The sequence below is a fragment of the Bison bison genome, unplaced genomic scaffold (assembly GCF_000754665.1).
Source record: "Bison bison bison isolate TAMUID 2011002044 unplaced genomic scaffold, Bison_UMD1.0 scf7180017864275, whole genome shotgun sequence".
Classification (NCBI taxonomy): domain Eukaryota; kingdom Metazoa; phylum Chordata; class Mammalia; order Artiodactyla; family Bovidae; genus Bison; species Bison bison.
The window spans coordinates 195,598-217,327 of record NW_011494847.1 but is presented as its reverse complement, the minus strand read 5'-3'; the positions used below and the strand labels follow the sequence as shown (position 1 = coordinate 217,327).

Below are 21,730 nucleotides of genomic sequence, written 5' to 3'. Positions count from 1 at the left end.
CTATTGTGCTATGGAGGATTATTGGTATCCTCATTCCTTAAGGACTAAGTGAAATTCTATCCATCATTTTTTTCCCATTTATATCAGTAAAATCTAGCTTCTCAGCCTTACTTTAAAATTTAAATGCTATCCAATGAAATTTAGAGCCTTGTTTTAAAAATTATAAAAAAGAGTTTCAGGAAGCGATGAAGATGATGCCCCCTTTCCTTTTTAGGTCTTTCTACATCATAAAATTAGTTTTCTAAACCAATACAGAAGCATGTGAATGTTTATAATTGTAACCAACTTGCTCTGTTCTCTAGTAGTAGAAATCTATTTCCTTGAATGTATATATTGAAAAAGAGGTTTTGCAAAAGTTACAAAAATTAGAATAGTGGCCATGTCTTGTGGAAATAGCTTCCAAAAGAAAATACAATTTTGAAGAGCTGTTTTAGTTGACAATTTGTTCCTCTGATAGCAATGCTGTAATCAACATTTCAGCATTTCTAAACAATAACAACAACAACCAAAAACTGTTAAGATTTTTCTGTCCTTCAGAGGTGCATCATTGACTTTCCTTTTCTCCACATACGTAAGGAAAAATGAAAGTTTATAACTGGTAGAATTCTTACTTTAACAAAGAGAGCAAAAACTTTATCTCAGTTAAATTCAAAGTGGAAAAATGTTGTTTTACATTTCTTTTCTCAATCGTAGTTGAAACTCCGCTTGTAATAAAAGATTAATTTTATTAAAATAACAGGATGAAAGCTAATAAATTACTCTTTATCTTCCATACTATCCTACTCCCCACACTTATTTAAGCATCACTTTGACATACGTTATGCTAGTCATTCTGTCATTGATTTTGAATATTGTGCATCAGTGTACATTTTGTTTACACCTATTGTGACCAGTCATGATTACACATAACTCTTTAACTTGATCTGTATAACAACAGCACAGAACCATTTCCAGATACACATGAATTTAACTTGTTACATATTACTTAAATGAGATTTTATTTTCTGGGGGGAAAGAAAAATTAAACTTTCTTCTTTTAAAACTTCCAAGTTATTTGTGTGTTTTAATTTTGTTACTCTATCTTATATTACTATCTAATTCTGAGCTTTTTTGTCTAACTCATTCTTGGTATTTTCTGTAGTCCTCTGGTTATCCTATTATGTGTCCTAAATGCCCCTTATTTTTAGTTAAAAATGTCCAGAACTGAAACGCTTCCTTATATCTTTCATTGAGAGCTTCCTGTTAGCCCTGAGACTTAGCTGGTTTCCTTAATGATGTGGGTCATCTCAGCATAGCTCACATATATGCAAAGACACATATGTGTACATGCACTCATGTGTAACACAAACATACACCATTTAAAAATAAAAGCAATATACATACTCCTTGGATTTGTGCTATATCTATGGCTAATATTGTTGTCAAGGCTCCTGTGGTGTTTTCTTTATCATCAAACCAGGAAATATCCTAAAGAAAAAAGAGAATTAAAATGGTTATCAAAAAATTCTTTGACTTGTGATTGTGCTGTATTAACTTGTGCTGTGTGCCTATTTGCTCAGTCGTGTCCAACTCTGCAGCCCATGGACTGCAGCCTGCCAGGCTCCTCTATCCAAGGGGATTCTCCAGGGAAGAATACTAGAGTGAGTTGTCATGCCCTTCTCCAGGGGATCTTCCCAACCCAGGGATCGAACCCAGGTCTCCCGCATTCCAGGTGGATTCTTTACTGTCTGAGCCACCAGGGAAGTGCTATATTAACTTTGAAAGCATTTATTTGCCTGCATCTTTACTCACAGGCATTTAAATTTGTGGAGCAAATAAATTTTTTTCTTAACTTCATGAAGATCTGTATGTAGATACAAACTGAAGAACTTAAGCCCAACAGCTTGGACTCTACCATGCTACAACACTATATAATAATCGGTGTTTAAAATGATCATTTTGAACCACCAAGTAATTTATAATTTTACTGCACAAGTAATTTTTGTGGAGAGCAGATTTTACTAAAAAAGTAAGGTAATGCACAAGACACCTTAGAAATATTTCCAAACTTTCTGTCTAAACTTAGAAATGATTTTTTAAAAAAATCTGTTTCCTTCTCTTCAGGACCTATATAGGCAAGATTTTCCCTGACACTTTACATTCCTACCTAGATCTTATAAGTACTGGGCATTGTGAGAAGCTAAAGAGGCAGAAAGCCTGCTGTAAAACCCCTGCAGCCAAAAAAGCATGCAATTTGATAGGTCAAAAATACACACAATAAAAGCATAATGTTATAACCAATTTCATTTTCAACATCAAATACAGATAGCACTTAGCACTTCTCAACTTTGAGGAATGCTGATTTTCTTTCCTTAGCTATTGAATGTTTCCTCCCATGCACTCAAACTACTTAAACCTCTTATGGCTTAAAACTTTGTGGAGACTGGCTCTAAAAATGACTGATTTTTAGTGAGTGAAGAGCAAAAGAATTCTTGAATTACTTAACCCAGCCAGGGCCCTGATGCCCAGGTAACATGTTTCTGCCAGCTAAGGAAACAAAAACAAGACAGATAGAAGGTGGTGCATTAATCATGCTGCTATGTAAGAAGAGAGCCCCTGTGGAGGAATATGGGAGGGGTCAGGGGGATTGCAGTCCTAGCATGACATCACTACTCTGTAAACCTCTGGATTGAGAAGGTGTCCCAGACAACTTAGGGTCTAGATGCTCAAAGGGCATTTTATAGAGATCACGATCTGCATGATACAGTAGTGGTGTTGAGAACAGAACCCCAGTCAAGAGCCTATCTTATTGTGAACACACATGAGCGGTAATTTTAACTACAGCACTCCTGATCTAGAAGACATTACTTGGTTTTTATTGTATACTAGCAGGCTTGATCCCTGGGTTGGGAAGATCCCCGGAAGAAGGAAATGGCAGCTTAACTCCAGTATTCTTGCCTGGGAAATCCCATGGACAGAGGAGTCTGGTGGGCTAGAGACCATGGGGTTGCAGAGTTTTGGACAGGACAGTGCATTCTATGAGCATGCACTCATAGAATATATATATATATATATATAGTTTACACTGCATAATTATTTCTATATTTCAACATGACATGGAATACCCAAGGAAGTTTTAGATAGAATATAAAGTAAAAGTATAAAAAATAATTTATTATTTAATATTACATTCCTGATTCTGTTGTTGTTGTTCAGTCTCCCAGTTATGTTGGACTCTTTGTGACCCCATGGACTGCAGCGTACCAGGCCTCCCTGTCCCCCACCGTCTCCTGAAGTTTGCCCAAGTTCATGTTCATTGCATCAGTGATACCGTCCAGCCATCTCATTCTCTGATGCCCTCTTCTCCTTCTGCCTTGATCTTCCCCAGCATCAGGGACTTTTCCAATGAGTCATCTGTTTGAATCAGATGACGAAAATACTGGAGCTTCAGGTTCAGCATCAGTCCTTCTAGTGAATAATCAGAGTTGATCTTTAAGATTGACTGGTTTGATCTCCTTGCTGTCCAAGGGACTTTTAGGAATCTTCTCCAGCACCACAGTTCGAAGGCATCAATTCTTTGGTGTTCTGCCTTCTTTATGGTCCAACTCTCATAACCATACGTGACCACTGGGAATACCATAGCCTTGACTATATGTACCTTTGTTGGCAGAGTAATGTCTCTGCTTTTCAACACCCTGTCTAGTTTGTTATCGCTTTCCTGCCAAGAAGCAATCGTCTTCTGATTTCATGGCTGCAGTCACTGTCCGCAGTGATTTTGGAGCCAAATGAGAGGAAATCTGTCACTATTTCCACCTTTTCCCCTTTTATGTGCCATGCAGTAATGGGGCTGTATTTTATTGGTTTTTTAAAAAATATTTAGTCTTAAGCTGGCTCTTTCACTTTTCTCCTTCAGCTTCATCAAGAGGCTGTTTATTTTCTCTTCGCTCTCTGCCATTAGAGTGGTATCATTCGCATATCTGAGGTTGTTGATGTTTCTCCCGCCTATCTTGATTCCAGTTTGTAACTCATCCAGCCTGGCATTTCTCATGATCTGCTCAGCATATAGGTTAAACAATCAGGGTGACAGCAGACAGCTCTGTTGTACTCCTTTCCCCATCTTGAACCAATCAGTTGTTCCATACAGGGTTCTAACTGCTGCTTCTCGACTCAAATACAGTTTCTCAGGAGACAGGTAAGACAGTCTGGTATTCCCATCTCTTCAAGAGCTTTCCATATTTTTCATGATCCACACAGTCAAAGGCTTTAGTGTAGTCAATATAACAGAGATAGAAATTTTTCTGAAATTCCCTTGCTTTCTCTATAATCCAGCAAATGTTGGCAATTTGATCTCTAGTTCCTCTTCCTTTTCTAAACCCAGTTTAGACATCTGGAAGTTCTTGGTTTGTATAATGCCAAAGCCTAGCATGCAAGATTTTAAGCATGACCTTACTAGCATGGGAGATGAGTGCAATTGTCTGATGGTTAGCACATTCTTTGGTATTACCCTTCTTGGGAATTGGGATGAGATTGACCTTTTCCAGTCCTGTGGCCACTGCTGGGTCTTCCAGATTTGCTAACATAATGAATGCAAAACCTTGATGGCATCCTCCTTTAGGGATTTAAATAGTTCTGCTGAAATTTCATTGCATCCACTAGCTTTACTAACAGCAGTGCTTCTTAAGGCCCACTTGACTTCACACTCCAGAATGTCTGACTCTGGGTGACTAACCACATCATCATAGTAACCTGGTTCATTAAGATCTTTTTTTATACAGTTCATCCATGTATTCTTTCCATCTCTTCCATCAGTGGTAGGGGAATAAACTCGAATTCCCGTGATGGTGAATGGTTTGTCTTGAAAACGAACCAAGATCGTTCTGTCCTTTTTAAGGTTGCACTCAAGTACTGTATTTCAGACTCTTGTTGATTATAAGGGTTACTCTGTTACTTCTATGGCATTGTTTGCCCACAGTAATGGATATAATGGTCATCTGAATTAAATTTGCCTATTCTTGTCCATTTTAGTTTGCTGATTCTTAGGATGTCGATGTTTTTACCCTCTCCTGCTTGACCATATCCAGTTTTCCTATACAATACTGTTCTTTGCTGCATCAGATTTTACTAGCGTCACCAGACACATCAAAAACTGAGCATCATATCCACTTTGGCCCAGCTGTTTCATTCACTCTGAGCTATTGGTAATTCTCCTCTACTCTTCCCCAGTAGCACATTGGACACCTTCAGACCTGGGAGACTCATCTTTAAGTGTCATATCTCTTTAAAAGGCCTTTTATACAGTTCATGAGGTTCTCATGGCAAGTATACTGGGGTGGTTTACCAACTACTCTTGCCTGGGAAATCCCGTGGACAGAGGAGTCTGGTGGGCTACAGTCCATGGTGTCATGAAGAGTTTTGGACATGACTGACTGAGCATGCACAAACGCAATTATATGTATATATATATATATATGAGTGTGTGTGTGTGTGTGTGTGTATATATAGTTTACACTGTGTAATTATTTCTATATTTCAGCATGACGTGGAATACCCAAAGAAGTTTTAGATATAATATGAAGTATAAAAAAGAATTTACATTCCTGATTCTATAGTATAGTAATTGCTCTGATACATAAGGCAAAGGATACATATATGACTAGTCTTAGTCCTTATGTGATGATGTTCAATCAGCAAGATATCCAAACTTGCTTTTCAACAAGTCAGCAATTATTCACTCTAGGGTTTGCTTTTCAACATAGGCACTATATGCTGAAACACTTAGTATAGTTTCTGGAACACAGCTGGTATTGAGTAAAAATTAGCTTGCTTCTTATCTTCCTGATGGTGATATGATTATAAATTAGGTTAAGATCGCCTGAAGAAGGGAACAGCTATCCACTCCAGTATTGTGGCCTGGAGAATTCAATGGACTGTACACTCCATGGGGTCACAAAGAGTTGGACACGACTGAGCAACTTTCACTTTCATTAAGTTTTCCGATACTAGAAAACCCATTTTCCTGCCAATAATTCTAATAGAAGTAAAAATCTACGGTAGTGGCATTGTAAGTGCTTGGTATGTTTTTGCTCATTTAATCATCACAAGTATAAGACAGATACTACGATTATCCATATTTTATAAATGAGAAGAAGGAGGAACTGAGAGATTAACTTGCCCAAGGTCAAACAGCTGGAAAGAACTGAGGCCAGGATTTAAACGTAGGCAACCAAATGTCAGAATTTTTAATCAAGCCATCTAACTGAAGCATTACAGTTGAGTTTCATGATATGTTTTTCCTGCTTCAGGATTTGTTACCTCAAATCTTTTTGGAGATTCCTTAGTGATCTCCACTAACACAATCATCTAATGATTTACAGCCCCCTCCCACCCCTCCACACCAAAGCCCTACCCAAATCAGTTTAGAGAGAAACAGGCAAAAATAAGCTTTACATCTTTTAAAAAGCCAAATGGATCTATAGGCTAATATTTATCATTGTGTGCTCACTTAGTCATGTCCAGCTCTTTGTGACCTCCACGAACTGCAGCCCATCAGACTTCTCTGTCTGTGGGATGCTCCAGGCAAGAATACTGGAGTGGGTAGGCTTTCCCCTCTCCAGGGGATCTTCCCAACCCAGGGATCGAACCCAGATCTCCCGCATTGCAGGCAGATTCTTTACCAGCTGAGCCATAAGAGAAGCCCTTAAACATAATAAACAGTGAGTTATTTATAATCACTGAAGTCAGCAACAATTTGAACATTCTTTTCAACTGGAAGGATCTCAAGTGATCAAATAAAATAGCAATTTTATACCTACAAAAAGACCACACCTGATTCCATAAATACCTCAACTTCAACTGAGGTTTCAAAATGGTTATAAAAAGCACTGCAAGTTTTAGCATGCTTTCTAAGACTTAAAAAAAAAATCGTATCTTAGGGGAAAAAAACAAGTAACAGGAGTTAGGGCAAAACTGTACATTAGGAATTTCCCTTACTAACAGACAAAAGTGAAACTTCTACGACATTTATGAAGAAAAGGCCAATTACATTACTCTTTTTTCCAATTTTAAAAAAGCAAATATGCAGAAAGAGTGCTGAAGAATGAAGAGGGAAAACAAATGGTAAGCTGAAAGGGGCTCAGTTGAATTTATGGGAGAAATGAATAATATCTGCTGAATAGCACAGTTTCTATTTGTGTCTTTGTATGTTCTGAAGAAGGAGAGCTTATAGTTTACAGGTATGTGTATTCTCATGGGCAGACACATTAATCCAAGAATGTTACTCTCCTCATGGTCACATGGCTAATGCTAGGCAGAGGATTAATGTCCAGTATCAGCCATCAGATATTGTTGGATTAACAATATCTACTGGTTAAACTGGCTTGCGGCCTTAGGATACTCCACCAAAAGCATCCTGTAAACCTCTAGAAAGAAGTTCAAAGTAATAATTGGAAAAGTTAAAATTTATATTCTTCTATTTAAGATATTCAGAAATTCAGGGAACATTTTCAAAAGTTCCTGGAAATTGAAAATAAATGTCCTTGAATGTGGGAAAACATAAATACACAAAGAAAATAAAAAATGAGCAGAAATTTTCAACAAATGTGAAATATAGTATTAGCCAATTAAAATCACACCTAATTTCATCAAAGATCTGAGGTAAAAAAATAAACTTTATAGAAAAAAAAGTACAAGCTTAATGAGAATTACACAAGATGTGTAGTCTTTAGATCATTTTATGATCCATCAAGTAGATTTTTGTTTTTCTGGATTGAGTGCTTCCAATTGTCTCTAACAGGACATTTTGAGAGAGGATGTTAGGTACCAACTGCTTCCAGTTGCTATGGGAAACTCACTCATTTTTTTTTTTTTTAAATCTGTAATCCTCTAACAGCACACAAAGGTGGAGGAGTTTTGTTACTCAGCAGTTCTTTGAGCACTACTGCTAAAAGTCACAAGATGTAAAAACTGGTTTTGATGACTCGGCTGGAGGGATAGTAACTCTACTTTTGAAAAGAAATGACCCTGGCAGGAAGCTATTTACTCCTGCATGCTGAGCTCTGGTGACAGAAAGTGTGGCAAAGGGCTTCAAATGATTACTGGCTTTCAGGGTAACCCAATATACCTCAGCCTCCTGAAAGAATTTTAGAGGTGCCAATCTGAGACATTCCTGCCATTTGCCCTCACGACTTACTTTTCAAGATTATTATTTGATTCAACTATTTTTAGTTATTGCATAGGTGTGAATGATTGTGTGTCACAAGCTAGACATGTTATCTGAGTTCAGTACTCTTCTGATGCGGGCAGAAAGAATGACTGCTTTAAGAAGTCAGCAGTGAATGAGTACTATGAGGAATTAACTCCTCCTTTTTAAACATGTTCCTCGAGATACTGTAGTTCTTAACACTCCTTTTCAGTTTTAAGTTAGCCTTCCATTCTGATTCTAGAACACTATACATTGAAAGAGATTTGTCAAGATAAATGCAAGGAGCAAGGAGTGAACTCTACATCTTGTTTTCTGTAAGTTGCATTTTTGAACATAACAATTTTCGACTTGCTTCTGTTAGGAAAGTACGCCACAAGAATTCTGATGTCAGATGCTGCTTGGGACACAAAAAGGATGCTTTTAAATGATCAAAAGAAAGGTTATGTCAAGAAAATGTTTATGAAGAAAAAACTAAAAACTAGAATATTTTAAAACACATTTTAAATAAAATAAGATAAAAATAACTAACCACCAACCTGATATAACATGGCTTTAAATGCCAAGTGTCTTAATCTCATGGTTAAGATTTCCCCTGCTCTGCCATAAAATAATCCCTGGAAAAGAAACAAACAAAAATTTACATTTATTCTTAACTGTCTTTTCCATTTCTTTGGAATATTTAGTTACTATATTTACTTATTTGTGTTTTATTTAGTTATATCTAGTTACTATTTTTAACTCAAATAGGATGACACAAAACAGTAATCACATAGACAGTTAATTCATTAAAAGCTTACCTGAATAAAATAACTGACAAAGCAAATAACACCCAAAATTACAAATATCATGGAATAAATTTCTGCATCATGTTTTAATGTGGTTTTATCATCATTTTCAAACATCTGAAAAGGAGTAGATTTTTTAAATCAGGTGATTGGAGGAGAATATAAAAGAAAGAAAAAACTAAAATATTTATTCATCAGAATTTTAAAAATGAATTTCAACATAATAATTTCCACATATTTCTGGGGAAAAAATGCACCTCATTCTGTCCTCTACATTTATTACATAAAATAAAAAATAACACTACTTTAATGAAAAATAACTCATCATAAATCCTCTCACTTAAGATATATCAATAAGAAATCAGACAAATGAGTCCTCTGCTATTAATATCACTGTATATTTTCAAAGAAACTATTGAAATTAGTTTTCTAATTAAAATATTTCTAATAACTCAGGTTTCTTAATATTCCTCTATTCAGAGTACCACCTGCAATATGAGACCTTTAACATGTCTCTAGAAATTGTTCCTAAAATTAGTAACTATACATACATTGGTATCTATGTTGACACAGCGTCAACAGTCTTGGACTGTTGCTGTTGTTAAAACTGAAGACTTAACATGGCTCTAATAAGATCCTTGAATTCATCAGCTCTCCTGGGTCCCCAGCACAGTCCCGAACTCCTTATTTCCTCTTTCTGACTGGTAATAAAAAATGGTCATTGTTCAGACCAGTTGAAAGAAAGAGTAGCCATATTTGTCTCTTTTATTACTTCAGTGTTTTGGAATGCTGACACAGCACTGGAGTCAGAAAACAAAGCAATTTCTTTACTGATTGCCCAGTTAACAAGGTACAGCCCAACAGTTAACAATAGAGGCTGGCTTATCCCCTGAGAACGTTAGCTAACCTTTCTATCATGGATCCCACACGAGGGGTGACCCACCACACATCTCAATTTTCCCCTTGTTGAGTTAAGGTACCCCAGGTCTATTCTCTCAGGTCACACTTTGTTTAAAATGGTTAAAAATATTAGTGGATTAGTTTTACTTACAGTTACAATTTTTGCAAAGATGATGGAAAATATTGGATGAACAGTTCCATTTAGAACAGAAGCCAGTGTCCCCAGAACCACAGAAGGCCATTCAGACTTATATAATTTAAAAATTTTTAATAGAGAAACTTCAGGAAGATTTGTCTATAGATAAAATGAAATACTTTGGTTATAACCAGTTTGAGAGCATAATGGAATCTAAAGAAGTTAGCCCATCTTGATTAGATCTATAATATAAAATATCAAATATAATAGGTAATAGAGAAGAAAGCAGAATTTCTCTTAGAAAAAATTTACTGCCTATATTACTGATAATGGTATCAAAACATAAAATAAATTTTATACAAAAGTGACTGTGCAACTTATCACCTTTTGGCATTTCACTCAGTCACTATCATTAAAAAAGTATAAATTAACACACGTGTGCTGATAGCTAAGACTTTAGAAGAAATCACAGGCATATTTTCCTTTACACCTGTTAAACTGGATTGAATATCATGCCCTAGCATAGGACAAAATCTAGATAGGGACTAAGCATAGACAGAAGGTAAAAGTTTTTCTAGCATTTTAGCTTGAAAGTTTTCTAGTTTCATTACTATTTATGGAAACATTTTTCTAATACCTTGGTTAAAAGCTTATTTTGGGGTTCCCAATTATAAGTTAATTGCTGCAATATCTGAGTATGTTACTTACAATCACCATGGTTCACTTTCCTTATCTTTTCGAGGAAGATAACAGTTCCTATCTTACAGGACTGTTTTTTTGTTTTTTTTTTTTTTTTTAGTTTTTATTTTTATTGAAGGATAGTTGATTCACAATGTTGTGTTAATTTCAGACGTACACCAAAGTGATTCAGTTATACATATATCCATTCTTTTTCAGATTCTTTTCTTGTGTAAGTTACCACAGAATAGTGAGTAGAGTTTCCTGTGCTATACAATAGGGCCTTGTTGATTATTATTATTATATATAGTAGTGAGTATATGTCAATGCCAGACTCCTAATTTATCCCTCCCCCATACATTTCCCCTTTGGTAACCATAAATTTATTTTCTAAGTCTGTGAGTCTGTTTCTGTTTTGCAAATAAGTTCATTTGTATCATTTTTTTTTTTTAGGTTCCACATATAAGGGATAGCATATAATATTTGTTTTTCTCTGATTTACTTCACTTAGTATGATAATCTCTAGGTCCATCTGTGTTGCTAGAAATGGCATTATTTCATTCATTTTTGTGCTGAGTAGAGGATTGTTTTCAGAATTAAGCTTAACTCAGTATTTGCACACAATAAATACCCAGTACCAACAACCTCGGATATGCAGATATCACTCTAATGGCAGAAAATGAAGAGGAACTAAAGAGCCTCTTGATGAGGGTGAAAGAGGAGAGTGAAAAAGCTGGCTTAAATTCAACATTCAAAAAACTAAGATCATGGCATCGAGTTCCATCACTTCACAGCAAATAGATGGGGAAAAAATGGAAGCAGTGACAGATTTTACTTTCTTGGGCTCTAAAATCACTGTGGATGGGGACTGCAGCCATAAAAACATACTTGCTCCTCAGAAGAAAAACCATGACAAACCTAGATAACATATTAAAAAGCAGAGATATCACTTTGCTGACAAAGGTCCGTATAGTCAAAGCTATGTTTTTTCCAGTAGTCATGTATAGATGTGAGAGTTGGACCATAAAGAAGGCTAAGTGCCGCAGAATTGATGCTTTTGAATTGTGGTGTTGGAGAAGACTCTTGAGAGTCCCTTGGACTGCAAGGAGATCCAACCAGTCCATTCTAAAGGAAATCAATCCTGAATATTCATTGGAAGGACTGCTGCTGAAGCTGAAACTCCAATACTTTGGCCACCTGATGCGAAGAACTGACTAGTTAGAAAAGATCCTGATCCATGGAGGGTGCCATGGGGGAGGTAGTAGTCATGATGATCAGAGGATAAATTACATAATAATGCTCTCTCCTTTCTCTTGTCTGGAATACCTAGGGGATTTATTTAAGAAACTTCAAAAATCTTGTGAACAAATTCTGTGGTGAGTAATTCTTTTGAATAGGAATGTCGTAGCAAACTACTAGGCATTTTATATGTTGAAACTTCCTCATGGCATTCACTGTTGAAGTAATGAAATTTATGAACCTGATAACCAGAGAAAGATTTCAGGTAAGATATAAAATAGTATATAATTCTTGTTTTAGTCTTAGCCTCGCAATTATAATACAAACTCTATTGTTTGAACAAAAGAACTTTTAAAATTCTAAAGCCTTTAAAGTCTTTTTTCAGGATGGCTAAACCAAATTTATATTGGGGGATTCCCTAGTGGCTCAGATGGTAAAGAATCTGCCTGCAATGTGGGAGATCTGGGTTTGATCTCTGGGTTGCAAAGATCCCCTGGAGAAGGAAATGGCAACCCACTCCAGTATTCTTGCCTGGAGAATCCCATGGACAGAGGACCTGGTGGGCTACAGTCTATGAGGTTGCAAAAAGTCAGAAACGACTGAGCAACTAACACTTTCACTTAATAATTTAATTATGTAGTATCTTCCTTTCTGAAGTTTTCTGAGGATTTTCATCATAAAGAGCTTTACTTTTCAGGTAGGTCACTGTCCAACAGAATATAGAGAAATTTTAAAAGTTCCATTCCAACTCTTTGTGAAGTCCTAAACATGGATTTTCTTTCTTGTCAAACTCTTTACAAAATTATCTCATTTTTTAATGAAACTATAAGCATGTCCCAGGACACAATACCAGTACATTACAGAGCCAGCTAATGTAGGAGGTCTATCAGCTTCTGCAGAATACCTTTTTACCTCTAAACATATGAAAAAAGATCGAAAAAAGGGTATTACTTAAATAATGCTATAAAGAGAGAAAAGAATAAATTGAAATAAAAACAAAATGAAAAATTTTAGTAAAATCATGAGAGTCTGGACTACCTAACTGTGTTACAGGTTATATTAATAGCATGTTTTTAAGAGAACTTGGTATAAAAATATATGAAATTAGAGTCATTTTATAAAGAGATATGAAAGGATTTTTAAAAGTTAAAAAACTCTTAAAAATTTAAAATTTAATTGGATATATTTTAAAGCTTTATTGAGTTATAATTTTCATACAAGAGACACATATATAAAGTGTACATTTTCATAAGATTAGACTTCATTACACACCCATGAAACTATCACCACAGTCAACATAATGAACATACCCCTTACCCTGGTAAGTTTCCTTCTGCTTTTCTAATCCCTTTCTTCCACACTTCTCAGCTGCCCGTGATCTTCCCCTACAACCACTGATATATTTTTGTCACTATAGACTGCTTTGCAGTTTCTAGAGTTTTTTTTTTTTAATATATATAAATTAAATCACATAGTATGTACTCTTTTTATCTGGCTTCTTTTTGTTCAAAATAACTGCTTTGAGATTTATTCATGCTATTCCATGAATTAATATTTCATTCATTTTCATTGCTGAGAAGTGTTTCATTGTTTGGATACACCACAATTTACCTCTTGACATAAACTTGGGTTATTCCAAGTTATGGGCTATCACAAATAAAGCTGCTATCATTCACATACAAGACTTTGTGTGGAGATATGATTTCATCTCTCTTGAGTGAACACCTAGAAGGGCTTCCCTGGTGACTCAATGGTGAAGAACTCTCCTACCAATGCAGGAGACGCAGATTTGATCCCTGGATTGGGAAGATCCTCTGGAGAAGGAAATGGCAACCCACTCCCATATTCTTGTCTGGGAAATCCCATGGACAGAGGAGCCTGGAGGACTGCAGTCCATGGGGTTGAAAAAGAGTTGGACACAACTTAGCAACTAACAACAACAACAACAAAACCTAGAAAAAGAATGGCTGGATCATAGTAGGTGCATGTTTAACTTTTAACAAAACTGCTGAACTATTTTTCCAAATTGAGATTACTACTTTTTATTCCCACTAGCAAAATGTAGGGTTCCAGATGCTCCACATCACCACGAATACTTAGTAGTCTTTTTAGATTTAACTATTCTAAAAGGTGTATCATGACATCTCAATTATAATTAATTTTTTCTTCTCTAATGCCTAATGAAGGACAGGGAAGCCTGGCATACCGCAGTCCATGGGGCTGCAAACAGTCAGATATGACTGAGTGATTAAACAATAACAATGCCTAATGATGTTAGGCATATTTTCATATGCTCATTTCCCATATGCATATCTTCTTTGGCAAAATGTCTATTAAAATATTTTGCCCATTTCCCTATTGGGTTGTTGGTATTCTTATTACTGTGCTTTGGGAGTTCTCTGTATATTCTGGATACAAGTCCTTTATCACATATGTGACTTACAAATATTTTCTTACAGTTTATAGTCTATCTTTTCATTTCTTAAAAAGTTTTACTGGGAATTTCCTGGCAGTCCAGTGGCTAGGACACTGTGCTTTCACTGCCAGGGCCTGGGTTTGGTCCCTGGTCAGGGAACTAAGATGCTGCAAGCCTTGTGATGCAGCCAAAAAAAAAAAAAGTTTTACAAATAGAAATTTTCTTCATTTTGAAGTCTAACTTATCTATCTTTCTCTTTTACAAGTTGTGATTTTGGTGTTGTAGCTAAGAAATCTTTGCTTAACTCAAAGTCATAAAGATTTTCTACTATATTTTCTTGTGAAAATTTTCATTTTTAGCTTTTCAGTAAGGTCTGAATTCCATTTATAGTTAATTTTCATCTGTGCTTTGCTGTTTATAATAGCCAGGACATGGAAGCAACCTAGATGTCCATTAGCAGATGAATGGATAAGAAAGCTGTGGTACATATACACAATGGAATATTACTCAGCCATTAAAAAGAATACATTTGAATCAGTTCTAATGAGGTGGATGAAACTGGAGCCTATTGTACAGAGTGAAGGAAGCCAGAAAGAAAAACACCAATACAGTATACTAACGCATATATGTGGAATTTAGAAAGATGGTAACAATAACCCTGTGTATGAGACAGCAAAAGAGACACAGATGTATAGAACAGTCTTTTGGACTCTGTGGGAGAGGGAGAGGGTGGGATGATTTGGGAGAATGGCATTGAAACATGTATAATACCATATATGAAACGAATCACCAGTCCAGGTTCGATGCATGATACAGGATGTTTGGGGCTGATGCACTGGGATGACCCAGAGGGATGGTATGGGGAGGGAGGTGGGAGGGGGGTTCAGGATAGGGAACACGTGTATACCCGTGGCGGATTCATGTTGATGTATGGCAAAACCAATATAATATTGTAAAGTAATTAACCTCCAATTAAAATTAATAAATTTATATTAAAAAAAGAAAATATTCATAAAGTGAAAAAAATTTAAAAAAAATTTAATCTGTGCTTTGAAGTATGGATTGAAGATGATTCTTTTGGATAGATAGGTTTTTCTTTCAGCATCTTTTCTTAAAAAGACTATATATTTTTGAGGCTTCCCTAGTGGCTCAGTGGTGAAGACTCTGCCTGCCAATGCAGGAGACACAGGTTTGATCCCTGGTTAGGGAAGATCCCACATGCCACGGAGCAACTGGGCCCATGCTCCATAACTAGCCTGTACTCTAGAGCCCCAGAGTCACAACTACTGAGCCCGGGTGCTACAACTACTGAAGCCTGCACACCCTAGAGGCTGTGCTCAGCCACAGGAGAGGCCACCGCAAAGGGAAGCCCAAGTGCAGCAACTAGAGAGTAGCTCCCACTGGTGGTAGCTGGAGAAAAGTCTCCGCCGGGCAACGAAGACTCAGTGCAAGCAAAATAAATAAATACAATTGAAAAAGACTATATATTCTGTATTGAATTGCCTTTGCACTTTTGTCTAAAGAGCTGACTGTATGTGTGTGGGTCTAATTCTTGGTTCTCTCTATTCTGTTCTATTGATCTATTTCTCTATTTTTGTTCTAATAGCACATTATTTTGATTACTATAGCTTTATACTACAAAATGGATTAGTAATTATAAATCCTACAACTTTGTTCTTCTTTATGAAAGTTGTTTTCCTCATTTTATCTTTTTGAATTTCCATTTAGAATCAGTTTGCCAAATTCTACAAAAAATCTGCTAAGATGTTGACTGGGATTGCTTTGAATTATGGACCCAATTCGGGAAGAAATGACCTCCAAATAACGTTGAATCTTTTTATTCTGGAGCTCAGACCCTCCCCTGGCATCCTAAAGGACAGATTTCAAGTAAACTTCACCAGTAAGGTACCTTGGCATCTTCTTTGTTAGCCACTGAGTCATTTAGTTGCAGGGAATAAAGAGGGCTCTTCCTTGGGTCTCTGTTTCACCCCAGGGATAGCGGTTGGCACTTCTTATCTGCTACCTTGGCATTCTTTAGTGTTCTCTTACTTTTAACTAGCCAATTCCTATTACTTTAATTCCCTAATGATTCGTTACACTAAACTGTCGCTGTTCATATTCTGTGGTTTCTGTCTTCTGACTCAACCCAACCTCCTATTAATTCTGTTCTAAAATCCTACTTCATATTTTCCATTTCATTATTTATTTTTATAGTCTCTGTTCACTTTTCATTGCATTACTGTAGTCTGAAAAAAATATTTCAAATATGGCCATGGAGCTGAGGTTTGGCTTGCTTCCCTTCGTAAGACTATATCCTTCCTTCCAGGCTCTCAGTTTTCTACTCGCTATAGCAGCAGGCACTGGTAACCAAGTTTGTAGCCTCCTTTTACTACTACATATAAAATAGATAATTAATGAGAACCTACTATATAGTACAGGGAACTCTATACTCAGTGCTCTGTGGTGATCTAAATGGGAAGGAAATCCCCAAAAGAGTGGCTATGTGTATATGTATAACTGATTCAAACCAACACAACATTGTAAAGCAACTAAACTCCAATAAAAAAAAAAAACAAAAGAGTAGATGCATGACTGAAGCCCAGCTGACCACTTGGTACTTCTGCTCTGTTTCTAGTAGGTGGAGATATTTATCTTGTTTTGGAGCTTGGATATGTCTAACTGTTTTTTCCCTTTTTATGTTTTATCTATCATTACTGTGTGTATGGAGCAGAGCAGTTGTATCAGAGTGTAAATTTATCCTATCATTTTCTCTGTAAGTCTGAGTTGTTTTTTAATTTTATGATTTTCACCTTTATCCGATTTTAAAATTCCACTTTATATACCTGGTGAATTTTCAGACTTCAAGGTGGACTTTTATTCTGTTTTTAACAATTACAGTGGGAGTAGCTATTAACTACCAGTAGCTATTAACAGATGTTTTAACATAGTGTTTTTTATACTGTTGCACAGCATTTCACAAATTCTTATACAGTATAAACTCTTATACTGTCTTCTTATACTCAGGCCTTTTGCCATAGAGAAAATTACCTATGCTATTATTTACTTAATATTGTTCTTTTAATGTTTACATAAATGCATTTTTTAAAGAAAATTAATAGATAAGCAAACATATAAATGTGAATGCTATGTAGGATCACATACCTAAAAAGGGAAAAAAACTGCATCTAGAATTAGAAGCAACAGACTGGCAGTGCCAGAGAAAGGCAGAGGAGGAGGTTTGAGGCAGGTCATCCCAGGGCTTCAGACGGATAATAGATGAGACTGAGAAGTGTGGGCAGGATGATGGTGGGAATGGCTAAGGGGTATTCAACCTCAAGTATCTGTCAACCCAAGGAGAAGAAGGGAACTCCAGTTTGTGAGAAATAGTGAGCCAAAGATAAGAGTGGATGATATGGGAGTTGGAGTTTAGGAAAACAGAAGCTAATATTCAGGGGCTGAGGTGAGAGACTTCATGGTGTATGAGTTTACAACTGAGAAGCAGCGAAAGGGCTGAGTGAGGTTGCCTGGGGTTGAGGAGAGAGCTGGACTTAGGGAATGAGGAGGCTGAAAGAATCACAGGCTGAGGTGAGATGGAACTATGTTTTATGAAAGAGTGCGGAGGGAAAGAGTGAGAGTGGAAGTTGAGGTCCGAAGAAGGTGCTGGGAATTGTAAGAAAAGGGAGGCTGACTGGGAAAGAGAAATTAGACTTGAGGTAAGAATGAAGACTGAAGAGGTAGTACAGAGAGTTATGAGACATAAGGAGGCTTAAAGGAGACTGATCTGGACTCAGGAAGAGCCTGGGGGTAGGTGTAGGCGAGCAAGCATGGGAACAAGTACTCCTTGCCCAGATGAACAAAGCTATTAGGGTTGCACCCTGGGGTTGAAAGACTGGATCCTGTCTGTGCTAGTGCTTATCTGCACCCAGTGTGTGGAGTGGATTTGGGTCTTAATCTGACTTAGATTGACCTTGAGCATCACTGTTAGTACCACACCACCGGAGCCACTGTTTTAACCCATGGTTTGCCATATAGGAAAGGATTCTCACAAGAGTTCTTGCCCCAGTAATGACCTCTGACGTTCAGTGCAGTCTTATTTGAAGGCTTCTTTGTTACAGTCACAGTGATGTTAGAGTGAAGTTCGGCAAAGACTTAGGTTTGGTAGCCTAAGTGCTATAATAACATTTTATAATAAATACATTCTAAATATATTATAAGGATTGTATCAAAATTCATTGGAGAACATGTTGGTAACTTGTTGATAGTTGACCCATTACCTCTTTATATTGGGTGGATTCCTCAACCTTGTCAGTAAAATCTGACTTCATGCTATTCACAGAGCACAGAGGAATTGAGCTGGTATCTTTTTCAGCAGAATAAGCCACCGATTCTATCTGTTCATCAGCTTTTTTAATATCCTTAAATGAAGAATACCCATGTTACCACCAGAATAATGCCTTAAAAATTCAAAGCAACTCTATTAAGCATCCCTCTAAAATTGTACTGCCTTTGTTACTGAAAGTGGTATATTTCTGAGCAGTTCTTGCTGAAGTTTTTAGACTCAATACAGAACCAGTAAGTCCAATTCATACTAAAATGTTAGTGAGTGACAATAGCTTATTGTGTCTTTCCCCCCAAAGACCTGTATAATTAACCACAGAAAATAATGCCTTAATTAAAAACAATTATTCCACTAGCAAGAACAGATCTTAGTAAAATGAGCTTTGTGAGGGCAATGACTCAAATATACTCTCTCTCTGATTCCTTCTTCCCAGCCTTTTCTGGAGCTTACAAATTTATAACATATAGGTAGGCACTCAAATGTGAAGCTGGCCCTAGGTATGAGATAGATCTCAGGAGACAATAATACTTTGCAGGCTGGCCGCTGCTGCCCATTCCAAACAAACTAAAAAGCAAATTTGGTGGCGCCAGCTCCAAAAGAATGAGAAATTCCAAAGACATCAAATTAACCTTACAGAAATTGCTTAAATCATAGAATAGGATAAAGTTCTAAACCAGATTCCTCTAAGTCTAGTTTTTGTTTTTCTTGGTACTCCAGAAAGTAAGGCCAGTTTTAGTGACTTCCTTATGAAGACATGGGAGGAGGGGTGAAGACAGAAACGAAGAGCTTGGTTAGGATGATGAAGGCCCAACCAGGTGGGGAGTGTAGATGATAAGACTTAGGTAACTTCAGATGCAAAGGAGAGTATGTACATGAAAGGCTTCCCAGGGACACTGTGATTCTTTAATAAGATTAGCAATTATTAATTAGTCATTTCAAGGTACATAAACTTTAACCAGCCTTATGCTATCTTAATGTCTTGAATCAGACATTCCTTTATGCTATCACTTTCTTTTTTCAATAAATTTCCCTACTAAGAAACAAAATTTTTATTTGGCATTTTTTTCAGGAGCTATTTACTTTGCGGCAAGCTTAAAATAAAATTTTGACTTCTCATAATAAAATTTTCTAGAGAGGTGCTTACAGAGCAAGAACAATTCTATTTGCTGAGAAGGCTGCTACACAAAATAACAATGGCAAGGAGTTTGGGTATGTATGTAGTTCTACCTGTTTTTATTTCATTTTCGTGTGGAAACTCACTAAAGGAAGCTCACAGACTCGCTATATATGTAAATAATTATGTGCATTCTAGATAAACAATTACAGCATTAATTGGTACATGGTTACAATAATAACCATGGTTTGAACTTTCCTTAAAAATTTGATTGCATAACAAAGAATAATAATATAATAAAATTTATTACGCCAATAATAGTTCTAAGTACTTTACATGAATGAACTCATTCAATGTTACTATTATTTTTCTCATTTTAGAAATTAGAAAACTGAGGAAAAGAGAATTTAAACAACTTACTCACGGTCCTAAAACTATTATGTGGAAGAGTAAGGATTTCAACTTGCTGTGTCTACAGAGTTCATGAGTGTAACCATTTTGCTGTGCTGCTTTAGCAGCAGTAACTTTGTAATACTTATGAAAATCATCAATTGTCATAAACTGATTCATTTGGACACTACAGGCAATGGTAGCAAATAAGTCCATCCAGAGTTTCAGAACTGTGTTACTGTTTATGCAGATATCATGTCTGTTATGTTTACTATATATAGTTCCCAGAATATTAGAGTTGTTCATTGAGTATTAATATTTAAAATTATATTATTATATCAGAATGAACATTATTTTAGATAATTAGAGAGTACTAATCCATTCTGAATAAGATTTTGAATAAAAGTTTTACACAGTTATACCATAAACACTCCATTTTTGTTTTCCCTACATTCTGGAACTCTTTAACCTAACACCTAAAAATGGAGTTTTAGTTTGGCTATAATGAAAAATGTGTTGCTTCAAAGATCTGGGTGTAGTAGTTTTTAAGAATCTTAAAATAGGGTTAGTTTGACTACAATGATTTCCTTTTATTTTTTACAATTATTAGTTTGAAAATATTGAAATTAATAAATTGTTAAATTTACTATGGAATGAAAATCATTGAAATGAAAAGATGCTCAACATCACTCATTATCAGAGAAATGCAAATCAAAACCACTATGAGATACCATTTCACACCAGTCAGAATGGCTGCGATCCAAAAGTCTACAAATCATAAATGCTGGAGAGGGTGTGGAGAAAAGGGAACCCTCTTACACTGTTGGTGGGAATACAAACTAGTACAGCCACTATGGAGAACAGTGTGGAGATTCCTTAAAAAACTGGAAATAGAACTGCCTTATGATCCAGCAATCCCACTGCTGGGCATACACACTGAGGAAACCAGAAGGGAAAGAGACACATGTACCCCAATGTTCATCGCAGCACTGTTTATAATAGCCAGGACATGGAAGCAACCTAGATGTCCATCAGCAGATGAATGGATAAGAAAGCAGTGGTACATATACACAATGGAGTATTACTCAGCCATTAAAAAGAATACATTTGAATCAGTTCTAATGAGGTGGATGAAACTGGAGCCTATTATACAGAGTGAAGTAAGCCAGAAGGAAAAACACCAATACAGTATACTAACGCATATATATGGAATTTAGAAAGATGGTAACGATAACCCTGTATACGAGAAAGCAAAAGAGACACTGATGTATAGAACAGGCTTATGGACTCTGTGGGAGAGGGAGAGGGTGGGAAGATTTGGGAGAAAAATTTAAAAAATAGTAAAAAAAAAACAAAAAAAAACAAAAAAAGAAGAAAAAAAAAATAAACCAAGAGACTGAGAATAATATAGAAAATAGGACATGTATTAGAACAATGTATAGTCAGTTGCTCTAACATTGTGTCAGTTCTTAAAAGTGAATTGCCATAGCCTCCTGCAAAGTGAACCACCAGTATCTGTTAAAACTTTAACTTCCAGTATGACACAGGGAGCTC

At 36.2% G+C, this 21,730-nt stretch overlaps 1 protein-coding gene across 1 annotated transcript in view; it reads right to left on the bottom strand.

Annotated features, from left to right (window-relative positions):
* The window catches only part of ABCB5 (ATP-binding cassette, sub-family B (MDR/TAP), member 5), a 118,318-nt gene that overhangs the window by 36,923 nt on the left and 59,665 nt on the right, over positions 1–21,730 (bottom strand). The window contains exons 15-19 of the mRNA XM_010848835.1: positions 18,608–18,748; positions 10,016–10,159; positions 8,977–9,081; positions 8,716–8,793; positions 1,384–1,467 (exon numbers count right to left, since the gene is read on the bottom strand). Of these exons, the coding sequence (XP_010847137.1) occupies positions 1,384–1,467; positions 8,716–8,793; positions 8,977–9,081; positions 10,016–10,159; positions 18,608–18,748 (552 nt within the window). The remainder of the gene's footprint in view (positions 1–1,383; positions 1,468–8,715; positions 8,794–8,976; positions 9,082–10,015; positions 10,160–18,607; positions 18,749–21,730) is intronic.